General features: G+C 53.7%; 2 protein-coding genes across 2 annotated transcripts in view; one reads left to right on the top strand and one right to left on the bottom strand.

Annotated features, from left to right (window-relative positions):
• The window catches only part of FAM83G (family with sequence similarity 83 member G), a 29535-nt gene extending 13281 nt beyond the window's left edge, over window positions 1-16254 (bottom strand). The window contains exons 1-2 of the mRNA XM_077827997.1: window positions 15766-16254; window positions 836-1003 (exon numbers count right to left, since the gene is read on the bottom strand). Of these exons, the coding sequence (XP_077684123.1) occupies window positions 836-1003; window positions 15766-16254 (657 nt within the window). The remainder of the gene's footprint in view (window positions 1-835; window positions 1004-15765) is intronic.
• The window catches only part of SLC5A10 (solute carrier family 5 member 10), an 80144-nt gene that overhangs the window by 41060 nt on the left and 21721 nt on the right, over window positions 1-17363 (top strand). The window lies entirely within an intron of this gene.

Below are 17363 nucleotides of genomic sequence, written 5' to 3'. Positions count from 1 at the left end.
AAACTGAGGCACATTGCAGGGAGGTGACTTGCCCAGGGGAAGAGCTGGGACTAGTGCCAAGGATGCCTGATGCTAAGTGCAGCACCCTAGCCACTAGGCCCCACTGCCTGGCTTAGCCAGCACTCCCCTTCATTTTATACAAACGCTCCCTTCCCCCGGAGGTGCCCAGAGGGGCTAGCAGGGGCCTTGCTGGAGATCTGCACCCCATTTGTGCCTAGAAGGAAAGCTGGGCCTCAGGCGTGCTTGTGGGGATCACGTGCCCAGCTGGCCTCTTTCTGCCCCCTCCTGAGCCAAGGCAGAGCTCTGAGAACGAACCAGGAGACGTTGCAACGACTCATGGCACCATCGGCTCTTCGGCCTTTGAAACAATAATTACAGGCAGCGCGAGCGCCGTTGCTTGTAAACTGGGTGAAAATACCAGCTGGAATGGTCTCCCCGGCTGCCGAGCTCCCTTTGTTTAGCCAGCTGTGGGCCCAGCTGTGGCGTCGCGAGTGAGAGGCAGCCCTCCATTTCAGGTTGTCATCCTGTGGGCATGAGAGAAACGTGCTGGCCAGGGCACTCGCCAGTCTTAACGCTGTACGCAGCTGCAATTCAGTGCCATTGCCTTGAGGATGCCAGTGCAGCGGGCCTGGTCCTCCCACACCCGGCACTGTGCATCGTCACCCAGCCGGGCTCGTGTCTGACATCCCTTTTCATGCATTCGCTGTGCACAGAGGTCACCTAGGACACCAGGGCAGAATCAAGTCCGATTTTTCTATCCTAGCTTCTGGTTGACTAATCCTGCTTGCCTATAGCCACCCACAGCATGGCGCCATGCCCTCTGTGCCCCTCTTACCTTCAGGTGCCCGGCGTGCATCTGTGCTCGCTCGCACATCTGAAGGAAGTATTTCACGTTGGTCTCATCCACAATGATGTAGACGCCGACTTTCCGCTTGAAGCCTGCTTCCAGGAGGTCCTTGAAGATGTCGACGTCCGTGAACATGTCCATGACCACAGCCACGACCTGTGGAGGGAGGGGAAAGGGCAGGAGAGAGTGAGTTCAAATGATATACACAGGCTAGAGTGCCGTGAGTAGCTTCACTGACTGACCCCTGCTGATCCGCCTCAAGTCAGGGACTGAAATTATTATTACTTATTACAGGATCCACGCCCCCCCCCAGTTGTGTCCCAGGTCCCCATTGTGCTAGGCGCTGTACAAACACAGAACAAAAAGACAGTCCCTGCCTTCCCTGATCCCTGGGGCAAGACCAGCCCTGTGAAATGTTTACTAGTCCTCAGTGTGGTTATACTGGTGCCATCCAAGTGTTTCTAGCCCTCTAAGGGAGTGAGATTTCCCTCTGATTTACCACGCTACTTTCCCCACCAAGGCAGTTCTCACATGATTTTATCTGCCTCTGGATTGACACCCGCTATGTAGAATTCTGCGTGGTACCAACAGGAAGCCAGCAACCCCCCTGTTCAAAGAAGATCCAACATCAGTCGCCAACTCTAGCGGACTGGGATGTAGCGCGTGCTCAGCGCGCGTTGGAGCTGAAGTTGGAAGCATAGCAAGACGGACATCAGGGTGATGTGAATTGAACTGCCAAGATCTTGTGATCTGCCTAGGATGCAAACAAATGGGGCTCACCTGGTGAGGACCCCGTATTTCCCTGGCAGGGAGCGGCACTCGGAGCAGGTCCCAAGACTAGGACCAGTAGCACGAACTCACATCAGAAACACACACACACCCACCCAGCTCAGGGCCCTGATCTTGCAGGTGCTTATGCACTGGTGGTACCTTTACCCATGGAAGCAGTCTCCTAGAAGTCAATGGAAATTACCCCTGAGGCCATGTCATTATGAGAGCTGGACCTTACTCAGCTCTGCAAACTCACACTGTGCCTTGAAAATTCAGCCCCCCGCTGTGAATGGAGCCCTGGGGCTCTTGCTGGGTCCCCCCCACCAATACACAGAGGATATGGGTCAGTTACAGCTGCCAGCTATTGAGCCTTGACTCTTTAGCTCAAACTGTAGCAGCTCATGCTTTGAGCACCGGAAGGCCCTGGTATGTTGGCCAAGATGGCAGCCTTCACACACGCTTTGCAGAATGGAGACACCAAGATATATTATCCCCCTCTCCGAGAAGCTGGGCCTAGAACCTGGGTCCTTTAGCTCCAAAAACACAAGCGTCTACTGCTTGAGCTGAATGCACCCCCCCGTTTCTCCACCGCTGGTCAGAAGAGCCCCGTGGAGGAAGCACCCCTTGAAAATCCCCACGCTACAACTCCACTCTCCAGTCTACCTGAGGTAAGCGCCACCTGGAGCCTGCACCCCGAACCCCCTCCCACGCCCCAATCCCCTGCCCCAGCCCTGAGCCCCCTCCCGCAACCAAACTCCCTCCTGGAGCCCGTACCCCAGCCCCAGCCCTGAGCCCCCTCCCACACTCTGAGCCCCCTCCTATACCCCAAACCCCTCATCCCTGGCCCCACTCCAGAGCCTGGACCCCAGCCGGAGCCCTCACTCCCTCCTGCATGCCAACCCCCTGCCCCAGCCCAGTGAAAATGAGCAAGTGAGCGAGGGTGGAGGAGAGTGAGCGACAGAGGGAGGGGGGATGGAGTGAGCCAGGGCAGGGCCTCGGGGCGGGGTAGGGGGCAGGGCAGGGCGGGGCAAGGGGGTTCGGTTTTCTGCAATCAGAAAGTTGGCAACCCTAGCCTGCAAATGCCTTACCTCTTGCTGCTCCCAGAAACACCCAAGATTCCCATATCCGAAGGATGTCAGAGCTCAGAGTATTGCTCCCAAATGCTATCCTCCAAGAAACGAGGCCTCCGTGTGTTAATTACTCATGTCAGGCCAGGCCTCAGCTACAGTGTGCCTCTTTGTAGACGGCCAGTTTCACGGCTTCCCCTTTTGGTTTAGGTGCGTCTTTCGCTCTGCAGCAGGGAGGAGGGGAGCAGGGAAACCTGACCGTAAAGCCACAAACATTGCCTGGATGACTTAGGGCAGCGTTTCCCCACAGATGTGCTGCGGAATTTTTTGAAAAACTACATATGAGAACCAAAAACCCTTCCCTTGTAGTTTGATTCGTGTCAGAGCCGGACTCTAACATCGTTAATTTTATTGTCTAGACTATGAATTGCAAGGGCGGTACACAGCTTAAACCGCGGCAATAAGAGGGTGAGTTGATTTGGAGACAATATGGTGACGTGCCTCAAAATAATTAAAGGTATCAATGTGTGCCGACACAGAGAAAAGTTGGGAGCCACGGACTTCGGGCCAGAGGTAAGACCTGCAGTGACATTTCCTTCCTTCTTAAAAACTGGCTCGGCTGCAGGCCGGCAGTGTTGCTTGAAAGTCGCTGGCAGTTTGTCGTACTTACAAGGGATCACGCCTAGCTGCTCTGTTCAATCAGGTGCCGTGACTGAGGAGAATTTGTGCAGTTTGGCTCACTGGGAAATATACACTGGGTAGAACCAACCGTTCCTTTGTTGGATGGAAATACGTGTGTGTCCCTTCCACCGGGCTGCCTAACTACAGCATGTCATGGCTGGCTGTGTCGCGTCTTGCTGCCTGTCCTGTTTTGTTTATATGACCCACTGTGCTGGTTAGGATGCCGTTCCCTATGTGCAAACAAACACAGCTGTCAGAGTAGCAGCCGTGTTAGTCTGTATCCGCAAAAAGAACAGGAGGACTTGTGGCACCTTAGAGACTAACAACTTTATTTGAGCATAAGCTTTCGTGGGCTACAGCCCACTTCAAAAGATCCAGTGAGGGGGAGCTGACTCCCTGCTGGTTCAAACAGAAACCGGGAGGGTGGGAGCCAAAGCCACCTCCGGGTGCGGTTCCCCACCACGGGGACATGTGCCATAATCCAGCCATGGCACGAGCTGTTATTTTGGGGGGGCCAGTAAGGAGCCATGGCAGGGATGAGCGGCGGGGGGCGATGCTGTTAGCCTGTATTGCGTGTGCAGCGTTACTGTGTCCATAGCCATGGGCCGTCATCTTTGGGGCTCCAGTCCTGCCATTAGACAGCTCCATGACTGAGCTTTGCCCTCCGCAGCAGCAACGTCACCCGGCTCTTTAAACGCCTCCTTTCGCAGGGTCGTTTTAAACCCCAAAGCAGCACTCGGTGGAGCTTCACTTGAGCTGTCCAGAGGAGAGCCGCATACCTGCCGTGGCCCCTGCGGGCTGGCAAAGCCTGCAGCTGGGCTGGGGAGAATTCCCTCGGTGCAGGCGTCGCACAGGGCATCCCTGTGCCCATCTCCCCTCATGAGCCCTGGTGCAAGAGAGGTGTGTGTTGGAGGGGTGGGTGTTTGTAGCGCCAAGTCCTGCAGGATTGCCATCCCTCGGATCAGCCCCCAGCCTCAGCCGCGCTTGGGCATTTGCTTCATCCCCAGGAGGCTTGGCAGGGCACACAACGGGGGCTTACTGTCACATTTGCCCTCCTTCTGCCAGAGCTGCGAGTTGGCGTGGCACAGAATCTTACCCTGTGTCTGTCTGGGAATTCGCCCCCTCCAGCAGGGCCTGATCTGAGGGTTGAGCTCAGCAGAACAGCAGTCGGAGCTGCATGGGGTTAGTCAAGTGACACGCAGGGCGAGGGGAAAGCACAGCTTAAAGCCAGCAGGGGTCTGTTCAACAGCCCGGCAATGCGGAAATGCCAAGCGGGGATAGGAACCCAGGATCAGACCCATGTCCAATAGTCCCGTACCCAGTCTCTGAGAGGGCCAGCCCCAGGAGGTGTGCAGAACCCTGCAGTAGGCGCTCTGGGGAAAGTTTCCTCTCACCCTCTAAATATACTAGCTGATGCGTTGTCCCTTGTCTGCTGAATACCCCATCACTTATTTTGAGGCTTGGAGATTTTGGAGCCTGAGTTTCCCATGAGGCTTTGCAGCTGCATGGAGAGAGGCCATTCTTTCCCAGAGCTCTTGTAGGTGGTACACATGTCAATCACATGTCAAACAGCTGATGCTCCACCTCCATTGTGCTGAGGTGCAAGCTAAAACCGGGACTCCGTTCACTGCCTTGCCCGGCACGCTTGGCAATTCTCCTGCAGTTGCTGTGGGTCAGGAGACAGCACAGAGGTGCTGAGGTGTGAATCGGCTGGCTCCTGGTCTGGTTCATCACTTGCAACGCTTTACTTCTCTGTCTCCTCAGTTATTCCTAGGAGGCTCTGGGTTAGTAACTGCTTGTAGGAGGAGAATGGAGTTGCCGGGCGTACCGTGGTTCCCCCACTCCGAATGAAGTGTGAGGCTCTGATGGGAGATTATCATTTGAGCTGGACAGTGAAAGTTAGCTGTGATGGGAGTACGTTGTCTGTGCACCAAACCCAGACACACATGTTGATACTAGGAGAATCCCTGGAATGTTTTCCTCATACAGGTGCAGTAGAATCAGAATTATGCTTGACACGTATTTTGCACCTTTCATCCAAGGCCTTCAAAGCAGCATAATTAATTTAGCATCACAGCACCTCTGGCAGGCGGGAAAGATTGATTATCGTCAATGTATAGATTAGGAAACTGAGACACGGAGAGCTTAAGTGACTGGAGTGTACAGCATGACCTGATTTCCACATCCTGGTTATGTTATTTAGACTGCACTCCCAGGTGGAGTTTGTTCTGTTTTATGAATGGGATGCGATGCTGGGGTTGCCTGTGATGGCAAGGGACTGGTCCTTTCCTATCCTCTGGTCCTATGTCGGCTTGCACCTCCTGCCCCTGCCAAGTCATCTGGATTCACTGGAGGGTTGTTGGGTGTAGGAGCGTTTTAAGCATAACTCAAGGAGACATTGGAGGGAGAGCTTTTCAAAGGAGCTTAGCATTGGCCTGTATCTGCTGCTCCCACTTTGTCCCGTGGGAGCTTTGCCGCTGCCCGCAGTGGGAGCAGAAAGAGGCCTATCCCGAGCAGGTTTGAAAAAGCCACCCTGGAAATCTGCCTCCCGCCCATTGTTCCACAGAACCCCGAATCTCCAGGCCCTGGGCGTGTGTGCTCACGGCTGTTCGCACTGCAGCAGCTCGGGGTGGTGGGGGCACTGTGGCTTTGCTGGGGGAGCTTCCCGTGGCTGCGGTATGGTGATAAAGGGGCATGACCGAGAGGACATTGCAAAGGCAGACAGAGCCAACCTGGCACCCGAAACAGTGACTCGGGCCTGCTGATTTGTTTGTTTGCTTGCTGCTTACTCAAAGGCTCGGAGCTCGGCTGCAGCTCCCTGGCTGTACTTTGCCTCCGGAGCAGGGACATCACAGGGCTCTTTAGACACCTGCTTTCACATTCCTGCTGGGGAACTTTGCCTTCAGGAGCAAGGAGAGTTGGAACAGAGCTCCCAGGAGGAAAGGAATCTGGGTGGTTCACTCACTTCGAGGAGACGTTAGGGTGCACGCCCACCCCTCATTGCCCCATTGGCTACCAGGAGTTGCTGCGAGAAGGGAAATGTTATGCTGGGTCTTTTATTGCAGGCATCAAAAAGAATCATTTACAAATGTGTTCTCCCTTCTCATTTACCTGGCCCTTAGCAAGGTTCAAAGCCCTTTACGAGCAACAGTGGATGAATCCGCCCACGTCCCATGTGCTGGGCATGGCAGTATGATCACTCCCATTTTACAGGTGGGGAAACCGAGGCAAAAGGGTTGACTGCCTGATTTGCAAGGATACGAAGTCCTCCTAGCTCCCGTTGACTTCAGTGGGGTACGTGGACTTATGAATATCAGGCTGTGAATGGCTCGCTGAAGGCTGGAAGGTGCCTCAATGTCATAGCCACAATTAGAACGGAGAGGCCCTGGTTTTCCTTTCACTGATAGCGGTGTGAATCAGGAGTGGCTCCATTCCAGTTAATCAAAATGCATGCTGTAAATGAGGCCAGAGTTGGGCCCTGGAAAATTCCCAGTCCTGCTTTACTCCAGCACGATCTGGAGCCAGAACCTCCTGTGTCTTGAGCCCAGCTCTGACACCAATTTCCCCTTGTGCCTTTGGACAAGTCTCTTTAGGCACCTAACCCCTGGGAGTGAGATGCCTAAATACCTCTGAGGATATGGGCCTTAGCCTCTCTGTTTCACTCCCTCCACGTGGAACCTGAGACCCTGGAAAATGGGGATGCTAACACTTAGCCCCTGAGGGTTAGCTGCAAAGGGCTTTGAAAATGAAAAGAATGAAGTGAGTGCCAAGGAATAATCACCTACAGAATCTGTAAGGTGGGAAACGCCTTTACAAATAAAATCAACGAGAAACAAACCCACAAACCCTACATGATGCAGGTCCCTTCTAGTGACTGCTGGCCACGGGCAGTGGAGTTGGGATGGGTGCCTCCAGGCAGCATGTGTCCTGGGGTCTTGATGTTGCAAGGTAGATGGTATTCCCAGCCCCGAAGGAAGCTCTGTCCTATCTCCTCTTTGCATCGGCTGCTTGTTTCTGAAGGCAAAGCTCCCTGCCAGGAATCCGAAAGGAAGCATTTCTCTCTCTGCAGAGCAAAGTTGAGAGACAGCGCTGCAGCAAAGCAACTGTGGGCCTCCCAGTGAAAAAACCCAAACCCCTCAGCACGTTCTGGCGAGTTTGCCTTGTCCAGGTTTGCTCACTGCCCTGCCACAAATAGCAGGGAACCATCCGGCCAGTGAAATCGATTGGCTTGTGGGATAGCCTCCCATGGGAATCCCAAGTGATCTAGAACACTAGGCTGAGCAAAGCCCTAGACAATGGGCTGTAGGGAACAACTGGGGTCCAGCTGCTAGGGCAGCGAACCAGGTCTCGGGAGATCTGGCTCCATAGAGTTCAAGGCCAGGAGGGACCAGGAGATCATCTGGGCTGACCTCCTTTCTCTCAGAGGTCATGAAATGTCGCCTTGGGTACCCCTGTATTGCACCCAGTAACGTGTGTTTGGTTGACGCACATCATCCAGAAAGGACACCCAGTCTTGACTGGACAAGTTCTATTTCTGCCGTGGACAGAATGGGTGGTTGAATCGTGGGCAAGTCATGGCCCCTCCCTGTGCCTCAGTTTCCCCTTGTGTGCTCTTGTCCGTTTAGCTTGTAAGCTCTTCAGGCAGGGATTGTCTCTTGCTGTGTGTTTGCACAACATAGCCGAGCGCAAGGCGGGGCTCACGCTCAGTTTGGATCTCTAGACGCTGCTGCAAGACAGATTGCACATGAGGACCATGATTGCAATTGGGTGTCAGCAGGGGGTGGGCGAGGTGGCCTAATAACAAATCATTTCCATCCCCCATTCCTGTGAGAGTTCAAAAGCACAAGGTCAAACCCTGCTCACAGGTCCACCTGCAGGAACCTCCTGAAATCAGTATGAGAAGGGCAAAAATTCAGCTGCAGGATTTAATCCGCAAAGAATGAAGTCCTGTGTGCTAGAGGAAGCAGGAGGCCGGCACTCTATGCTGATTACAGCCCTTCCCGAGGCGTGGGGCACAGCACTGGCTGCTTCCCCGGCTCTGGAGAAAAAAGACTTCATCTGAAATCCTTCCCCTTGTAACTCGGATAATCAGTTACTCCCCTGCAAAGGAACCGGTCACTGCTGCCTTTCTGACTTTGGAGCATTTGACAGTATAAAAGCATTATGCTGGATCCAAGGCAGTGGGGAATCGGACCCTTTGCACACGGCGACTTTCCCCTCTCTTCGCCGGTGTGTCGTCAAGACAATTCCCACCACTGAAATGCTTTCAGCTAGGTAAAAAAAACCCAAGTGGAGGAGAGCCCTAGATCCAAGCCCAGACACTCTCCACTCCATAGCAGATTCCAATTGGCTCCGTTGTCTTCCCTCAATCCCAACTCGTTGGCGAGGTATTTAGAACATGCAGCCGTGCAGCATTTTTGGATGGATCAGGTATTGAGAAACAATGGGGTGTTTTATCTAGGTCTCCAGCTCACAGTCCGTCTAAGGGACGTTGTGTGCCACGTACAAAACCCGTTCCCATCCAGGAAGCACAAGGGAGGTCAGAATCATTTCAGGGTGCTTTGATCAAAACATGTGAACTGTGGGATCATTTTTTATAGGGGAAATTGGAATTCCTATTAACCTACTTTCTGCATCATCAAAGACCAACATTTGGGCCTACTGCCTGTTTGTTTAATGAGCATATATTATCAGCCCAGAGTAAGCAGACAATTAGAGAAATAATGTGTTGGGAAAGCTATAAGTGGGATGACTAATATTAATTGTCTCTGTCCCTTCTCTGGTACCTTTCATCGGTGTCTCATGAAACATTCTGCAAACAGTAATTAATTGAACCTCACAACTTCCTTGGCAGGTAGATAAGGTTGATTATACTAGAGATGAACCAGACCTAGAATCTCTAATGCAAACTCTGAGGGCAGATTCAGAAAACACTTCCTACAGTTTTGTTCCAGGCCAGTATTTTTGATACATTCTGATTTCAGCTCCGCTGGAGCCAAAATCTTGTGAAAACAACTGATCGCTTGAGAATTCCCCTATTTGAGATGGGAGTACTCTTGAGCCGGTGAGGTTTTCAGCTGGTTGGGGTCAGAATTTCATGAGAATAGTCCATGAGATTTCAATGCCATGTCAAAACTCAGGTCTGCTTTAATCCTGGTGTGTTCTTGAACCTGAATCCTGCCCTAAAACTAATCTGAATAGTGTCTCTTTGTCTCGTGTCTATAGTATCCCCATTGTACAGATAGGGAGCGCTGAGGCACAGCGAAGTCATTCACCAAGTCACTGGAAGAGCTAGGAATAGAATCAGGGGTTCTGCATTCCTTCCTTTGCTTTAATCACTAGGGAATACTCCCACCAAGAGACAGAAATAGAGCTCAGGACTCCTGCCTCCACATCCATAACCACTTTTTCTCCTGGTTACCATTCCAACTATGTCCCAAAACTACATTTAGTCCCTAAACTCAGCAAAATGTTTAGCCATGTAGGCCCCGATCCTGCAGATACCTACATGAGGGCTTAATTTTGTGTTTGTAGGATTTAGTTCTGACTCCCATCCTGTCCCATAACCACTAGGCCAGCGGTTCTCAACCAGGGGTACGCGCACCCCTGGGGGTACACAGAGGTCTTCCAGGGGGTACACCAACCCCTCTAGATATTTGCCTAGTTTTACAACAGGCTACACAAAAAGCACTAGCGAAGATAGTACAAACTACAATTTCATACAGACAATGACTTGTTTGTACTGCCCTATATACTATACACTGAAATGTAAGTACAATATTTATATTCTCATTGATTCATTTTATAATTATGTGGTAAAAATGGGAAAGTCAGCAATTTTTTAGTAATAGTGCGCTGGGACACGTTTGTATTTTTATGTCTGAGTTTATAAGCAAGTAGTTTTTAAGTGAGGTGAAACTTCGGGGGTACGCAAGACAAATCAGACTCCTGAAAGGGTACAGTAGTCTGGAAAGGTTGAGAGCCCCTGCACTAGATAACGCTGCCCTGCCTGAACTTAGCACCCAGTGGGCATACATCCCCTTCGTCAGACTGAATCAGCGCAGACAGATGCATGTAGCCCTGAACAAGCTCTGAGAAGCTGTAGTCTAAATAACTGGAGTTTATCTTGAGAAAGTGAGCTGCTTCCCCCTCCGCCAAAGGAGAATTTGCTAAGTAATAAACACCCAGTGGAAGGGGTGTATGCCCTCCTGGCTTCCCATGGAGCATGCAAACTAAGCTGATGGCTGTGCTGGCGTGGGTGCCCGAACTTTGCTCTTATGTAGACATCTAGCAGCCCCAGCGTTTTGCTTTGGTGTTGGGATTTTTCTTTCTTTTTTTTTTAGTTTGGAATGGGCCAAATGTGCTCAGCCTCCAAATTGCGGCTGGCATCAGGGCTCAGTGCTGAGTCTGCATGAAGGATCGCTATCCTAAGCCAGGGAAAGAAAGGCCGCTGTGCTTCCCAGCTGCTTCAGAGCCAGACGCAGGGCAATGCCCACCCAGAACATGAAGCAACAAGCTGTCGGCAGGAGACAGTCACGTTGGCTGTAATAGGAAATTCCAGATGATGTAGGTAAAATGCCTTGTAGCACTTTTTCCATTTCATCATGGGATGACCCAGATGATCTAAGCGCAGTAAGAAGAAAACCTCTGAAGCTAGAAAGCAGCAACCGTGGGTATGGCAGAGAGAAGGTCTGACCTGGCTAACTTTGCAGGGATAGCAACTGCAAGCCTGCTCCATAGCTGATGGGGCTGCTACACCCCTTTACACCAGGTCAGGATCTGGCTCATACTCTCTTGAGTGGCATAAACAATGGAATGACCAGAGAAATCCGGCTACTCGTAAACTCCTAATAATCCCCATTCCTTTTAGAGCACCTTCTGCTCTAGGATCTCAAAGCACATCATGGAGGGCAACGAACAGAGTCTCACGATGCCCCCTGCCTGGGAGACTATCCTCATCAGCTGGGGAAACTGAGGCACAATGGGGCAGTGACTTGCCCACGGTCACACCGGGAATCTGTGGCACTGCTGGGAGCAGAACCCAAATCTCCTGAGCCCTTCTTGAGCAACTGGATCATACTTCTTGTCTCTCCCACTCCCCACCCCTTTGCACAAACCCTGTTCCCCAGCTAAATCAATCTGAAAGGCGCTGAATTGGTATGCTGTTGCAAAAGGATCCCCCTCCCCGCCATGCATGCATCTCTGCTCTGTCTGGAGCAGGGATTCCTGCTGCTGCGAGGCTCCAATGCAGCCTCTTTATTTCCCCCCTCTGGGAGCTCAGCGTGCGGACGGGGCAGCGGTGGACACGGCCAGGCCCCCACGGGTGCTTGGTCCATCCCGACGCGTGCACACAGGGATGGCGACAGGGAGGCGGCTGGACAGGTGCGAGAGCTCGTGATGTCCATGAAACGCGGTGGCAACGTCCCAACCAGCCAGGCCGCCTCCAGCAGCCGGACGAAGGGGTCTGGGCCAGGGGAGGGCCAGGGGCCCAGCCGCAGGCAAGGAGTGGGAATGCAGAGCCCATCTGCCTGGTGGGATGAGTCAGAGGGAAGCGACCAGAATGCAGAGCCAGCAGGGAGCGTCTGAACCAGGGTCAGGGACGATAGGCCAGGCCCAAAGACAGGACGTTCTCCCTGACGGTGAGGGGATGCTTTGCCTGGGTCCGTTCGCCCCGTATTCCATCTCCTCCCGCCACGTCTGCCACACAGCGATCGAACAGGTGCAGAGCACACCCGGCTGGGCTCCGCCTGCGTCACGGAGTCAGGGCGCAGGTGGGCGACCGCAGTCCATGGCCCGTTGCGGGGAGTGCTGGCTCGAAGTGCTGGCTCCCTGGCTTCGTGTTCGGTGCCTCCTCAGGGGACTGCACCCCGTGGCCGAGGTGTCGACCGTCCGCCTGGCCCTAGCACCCTGCAGAAAGCTGGACCACGCTCTGCAAGCTGGGGTGTGGCTGTTCATTAGGCAGCCATGGGGATCCGCATTCCTGCACCCCCCAGCGGCAGCTCCCGGGACGTCGGCTGCAGTAGAAGTCGGAGGGACTTGGTCTAGCCCTGCGTCGTGTGAACAGAACGCTGCTTTGGCTCCAAACACCTCTGGGGGCATGTAGGGACAGGCCAGAAAGCGTTATGCCAGGGGCACAAGACAAAAACGACTCTCTTGGATCATCCCCCTGGAGCCCCAGTTTGTGCCTTCAGAGCCGAACGTACAAGGGGGGGGATGAGAAACATTCTCCCCTCATTTTTGGGTTCCTTCAGCCAGCCCTTCCTTCCCTGGGAGACTCCAGCTCGGCTGCGACGACAGCCAAGCGGGCTGAGAGGGGAATTAAGCGCCTTCCTCCCCCCATCCCAAGCCAGGCTGAGGCCCACTCAAACGCAAAGCCGCTCTGCTACCGGAAGCACGTCCTGAGTGAGAGGTTTTCAGTCTGGTTTAAAGATGGCTCCCCTCTAAACTGGTTTCAGATGCTGTTTGGCTGGCGGCGAGGACTGATCATGGCACGTCTGAGAGAGTGAGGCCCCGGCCGCACCCGGCAGCCCGCGTTCAGAACTGGTCCAAACGTGTTCTCAGATCATGCTCTCTGCCTGCTACAGGGCCCGCTGGAAACCTGCCCTCTCCAAATACACAGCCCTCTGGCGATAAGGGCCTTGAAGACACACTTGGTGTGGTTTATATTTGGATGAAGATTGGCTGTTATTCCCATTGGGATCTAAAACATCAAGGAAGCTCCCTGCCTTGCTTTTCTGACTGAAGAGCAAGCAGGGGAGAAGGCAAATGCTCAGGACGTGTGACCTCTGTGGCTGCTGATCCCCATTTTCCGTGCAGCACACACGGTGCAGCCTGCAGAGAAGGCTCTGTGTGTACGTCTCAGATTACGCCTGGGGGAATTTTGCGCCCCTGCGCACCTGCAGAATTTACGCCCCATGCAGATTTCTTTGGTTCCCCGCAGAAAAATGACTTTCTGATGGGGAAGCAAAGAGAAACCACAAGAGTGGTCATGTGACCCTCCCGAGCAGTTTGTTTCGGGTGCCCAGGGCACAGTAAATCACAGTGGGGCAGAGGGCAGGACTGGGGAAGACCCAGCTGGTGGCTCCTACCCTCTGCCAGGCTCAGCTGCTAGTCCAGGCAGGGCTGGAGGAGATGGGAGTTCCTCTTCCCCTGCATGGCATCCGGCTCTGTGTCAGACCCACCTCCAGATTTCTATCCCAGCTGCAGGAAGCTCTGCAAACCTCCCCCCACTGGCTTCCTTCACCCATTGCTCCTCAGCTGCAGGGGGAGAGATCCCTGTACAGGGAGCTGCTTCCCCATCTGCCCAGCCCCCGTGCAGCCAGACCCTCACATACTGACACCCTCCTGCCGAGCCTCACCCTCCCTACACTCAGAACCCCCCCCAATGAGTCCCACTCCTTCTTCACCTGAACCACCCCGATGAGCCACCTGGATCCCTACCCCACAGAGCCCCAACCAGCTGCACCTGGATCCCCACCCCACTGAGCCCCACTCCCCAGCTTCTGGATTCCCAAATGAGCCCTCCACATCCAGACCCCTCCCTGCTGAGCCCCAACCACCTTCACCTTGACCTCCCTGCAGAGTCCCATTACTGTTGCACCCAGAACCCCCAACAAGCCCCTGTGCATCCAGATCCGCCCACTCCCAGATTCCTCACTGAGCAGCCCGCACCCAGATTGCCCCACATGGAACCCTCTCAATCCACACCTGGATTCCCCTCACACTGAGCCCCTCTACACTTGGATCCTTCCTTGCTGAGCCTGCCTGTCCCACACCTGGTGCACTTGGCACAGGGGCAGGGCCCTGGGGTGTTTCTGGGGCAGGCCTGGTCCTTGCAGCCTCACCGCTGAGTCCGTGCCCTGGGGGCGGGGGATTGCACAGTCGTCTCCCACCTCTGTGCAGGCAGTGGTTTCTGCTCCCCTCTGCCATGCTGGAGCCTCCACATTTATTTGACAAATAAAATTTGCAGAATTTTGAAGATTTTTAAAATATTGTGTGCAGAATTTTTAATTTTTTGGCACAGAATGCCTTCAGGAGTATCAGGTGGAAGAGTTTCCATACTGGAGGAAAGTGCCAACTCACGGCCCTCCTCTTTCACCCCAGCGCTAAGGTGAGGTAGGTCGGAGTCAGTGGGGACACTGAGGCAGGGACAGGTCAAGGCCAAGGTTGGTCAAAGTGGACACTGATTTTGGAGACACCTACTTTTCCAAGGGGCTGAGCCCCCCCCAGCTCCCTACGCGGCGCAGTCATGCAAATCACTCACCCCAAGCTGGGGGGCAGCAGAAGTCTGAGGTCACCTTTGAAAATGTTGGCCTGATGGCTAGCCTGGAGTCACACAGCCAGGCTGGGGCAGAGCCCCTCTTTGAGCCTGAGTCTCCATATGTGGCATCATTGGACACCAAGGCCCAGCGCCTGCTCAGTCCCTGCGTTATTGCGGAGGGGCGTTCCACATGCTGGTCCCAGGAGGCCCTCCGTACACAGCCCTCATTTCCTTAAACATACCTGTTCTATCTGCTTCCACCACTTCCCCCATCCCAATCACCCTCCCTCTGGGTGAAGACACTTCCCAGACCAGTCCATCTCCATATCATGACTTCTCCATGTGCCATTCACTGCCCTCCACCAATATATTGTGGCTAAGTCGATCTCAAGGTCTTGATCAGAGCATTATTACATGCCAAGATACAGCAAAGCAGCTTGTTTTCATTTTTGCGAAGGCTGGATGTAATCAGGTGTGGGACCTTTTCCTTGGGGAGGGTCTTACCGAAAGTCTGCTGCAGAAATGGGGCAGATATTGTTTTTGATCAAACTTTCCTGGACTGTGCAAGCCACTAATCAATTTTGCATCATCTGTTAACCAGGATGAAATTGACAAGGACTAGCAGGAAGACCTTGGGCCAGATTCAGCCCTTATGTAAGCTGGTGCAATGCCAGCAGCCGTCACCTGTTCACACCAGGGCAGAATTTGAACCCTTGTACTCTGCAGAGCCACGTGCGGTTCCCTGGGGCCCTGGAGATAATTATCAGGGGAAAGCTGATACTTTGGGCTTGGAGAGAAGTAGCAGCTCAAAGAGTTTGTGTTTTCTTATCCCCACAGGCTCTGGGTTGCCAAGGGTCCAGGGCAGTCAAAGAAAAGATTCCCATTGTTTCCAGGGGAAGCTGGATCAGGTTTCCAGCTCTTTCTCTCACCTGCAGCAAAATCTGAGCCATAAGTATGGGTGTGAAGCTTAATGGGGAAGAACAGATAATACATAAGATTGGCCCCTGCAGTCATCACTCAGCCAGACCTCCCTTGCAGGGCACTGGGGTGAGGGTTGCCTGGCTGAGGAGGACTTTGGGATCTGGCCCGCTCTGGACAGCTGAGTTAACTCGTGCTCTAACAATCAGCATGCATCTCACCTTCTGAGCCTGGACAATCATCTTCCTGACCACCTCCTTGATGTGCGCTTGCCCGTCGATGGGCGGCTGCATGTACACCATGGCCCTGGTGACTCCCCGGTAGGCGGCGGTCTCGGGCCAGCCCAGGTCCAGCTGCGGGATGGAGCGGTCGGATCTCTGGGGCCAGTACTGCAAAGAGGGCGCCAACTCTCCCTCGCCCCCTTGGCTGGTGCAGTCACCGTCGCTGTCCCCGGCCCCGTGGCGTGGGATATACTCCGAACCCGGGTCGTACGTTTCCAGCGACTCCATGATCTTTTTAAGCTCCAGCTCGGAGAGGAAGTCCCGGATGCTCTCTTTCTTGAGGACCTCGTAGAAGGCCTCTGGCCCCTTTGAGACCAGGGCTTCCAAAGCCAGTCTCTGCTCCTCGCTGTAGAAGAACTCCGGCTTGGATTCGCTGGATCTCCAGTTGACATGACTGTCATCCAGACACTGCACCTGGGAGAGAGCCATAGCCCCAGCAAACCGTCAGACACAGAAGGGAGCCGATGACACCAGTGAAGGCTAGACCCTGACAATAAATAAGAGTTAATTATTTCCTGTTTTTTAAATAACTTAGCTTTTTTTTCTCCTTCTTGTGTTAGACACAGCAGCGGGTCCCCCCTCTCCTTCCTCCGGCTGGCTTGGCTTCTCCACAAAACGCTCCCACACTCTGCCTCAGGTCTCCTGCCTCTTTGGCTATTTCCGCTCAGGAGATGCTGGCTTGGTTTCTCATTTACTCATCGGCTCTGCCCAGCCCAGGCGACCTCCGTGTGAGACAAAACCAGAGAAAAGCTGATTCTTCCTCTGACTCCCAGGTCTCCAGTGCTGCCAGCCAGGTGACAGGCGACTCGCTCGCACGCACAGATGCTTTGATAGGGGCACAATCCCTTGGAATCTTCTACCACCAGATCCACTTCCCTCTCGCCGCCTGCCCTTCTCCACAATGAGACTATAGAATAGAATAAAATAAAATACGAAGGAAAATAACCGTTTAAAAAAATCCAGAAAATCAGATAGGCAGCTGCCGTGGGGGTTTCTCTGTCCGATTCTTCCTGTCTTTATTTCTCTCTCCCTTGATCTGAAGTTCTCCAAATGGGATCAGCCGTTTTATTTCCCTGCAGCAAAATCCTGCCTGTTGCTGCCTGATCAGTTTCTCCAGGGTTCCTGGGGCCGGAAGCCGGATTCTTGCAGGGCTCTTGCCGGTAGGCAGTGTGGACATGGACAGGTAACAGCAAGAAAGGAAAAGAAGAGGGAAAAAAAAAAAAAGAGTGATTCATAGCTCCGCCCTGCCCCACCTGCAATCACATGCTGCTGTCTTCAAACATTCCCAATATCTGCCTCGGCCATTAACCCCTTCGGGGGAGCACACACGCTTGCAAAGCCAGCCCTAGGCAGGAGGAGCACAGGAAGCTGATTCATCAGCCCTGCCAGCTCCAGCTCCCAGCACTGCTTCCTGGATCTTGCTCTGATGAGCAAAGGAGACGGGCTGTCTGGGGCTTTCACGCTCTCGCTCCTGGTTCGTGGATTGCCAGCTCTCTGGGTGTGTTGGTACGGTGCCCAGCTGTGGTCCTCGAACTACC

Source organism: Eretmochelys imbricata, chromosome 10, assembly GCF_965152235.1.
Source record: "Eretmochelys imbricata isolate rEreImb1 chromosome 10, rEreImb1.hap1, whole genome shotgun sequence".
NCBI lineage: Eukaryota > Metazoa > Chordata > Testudines > Cheloniidae > Eretmochelys > Eretmochelys imbricata.
The sequence above is the reverse complement of the archived record's forward strand: the minus strand, read 5'-3'. Positions and strand labels throughout refer to the sequence as shown.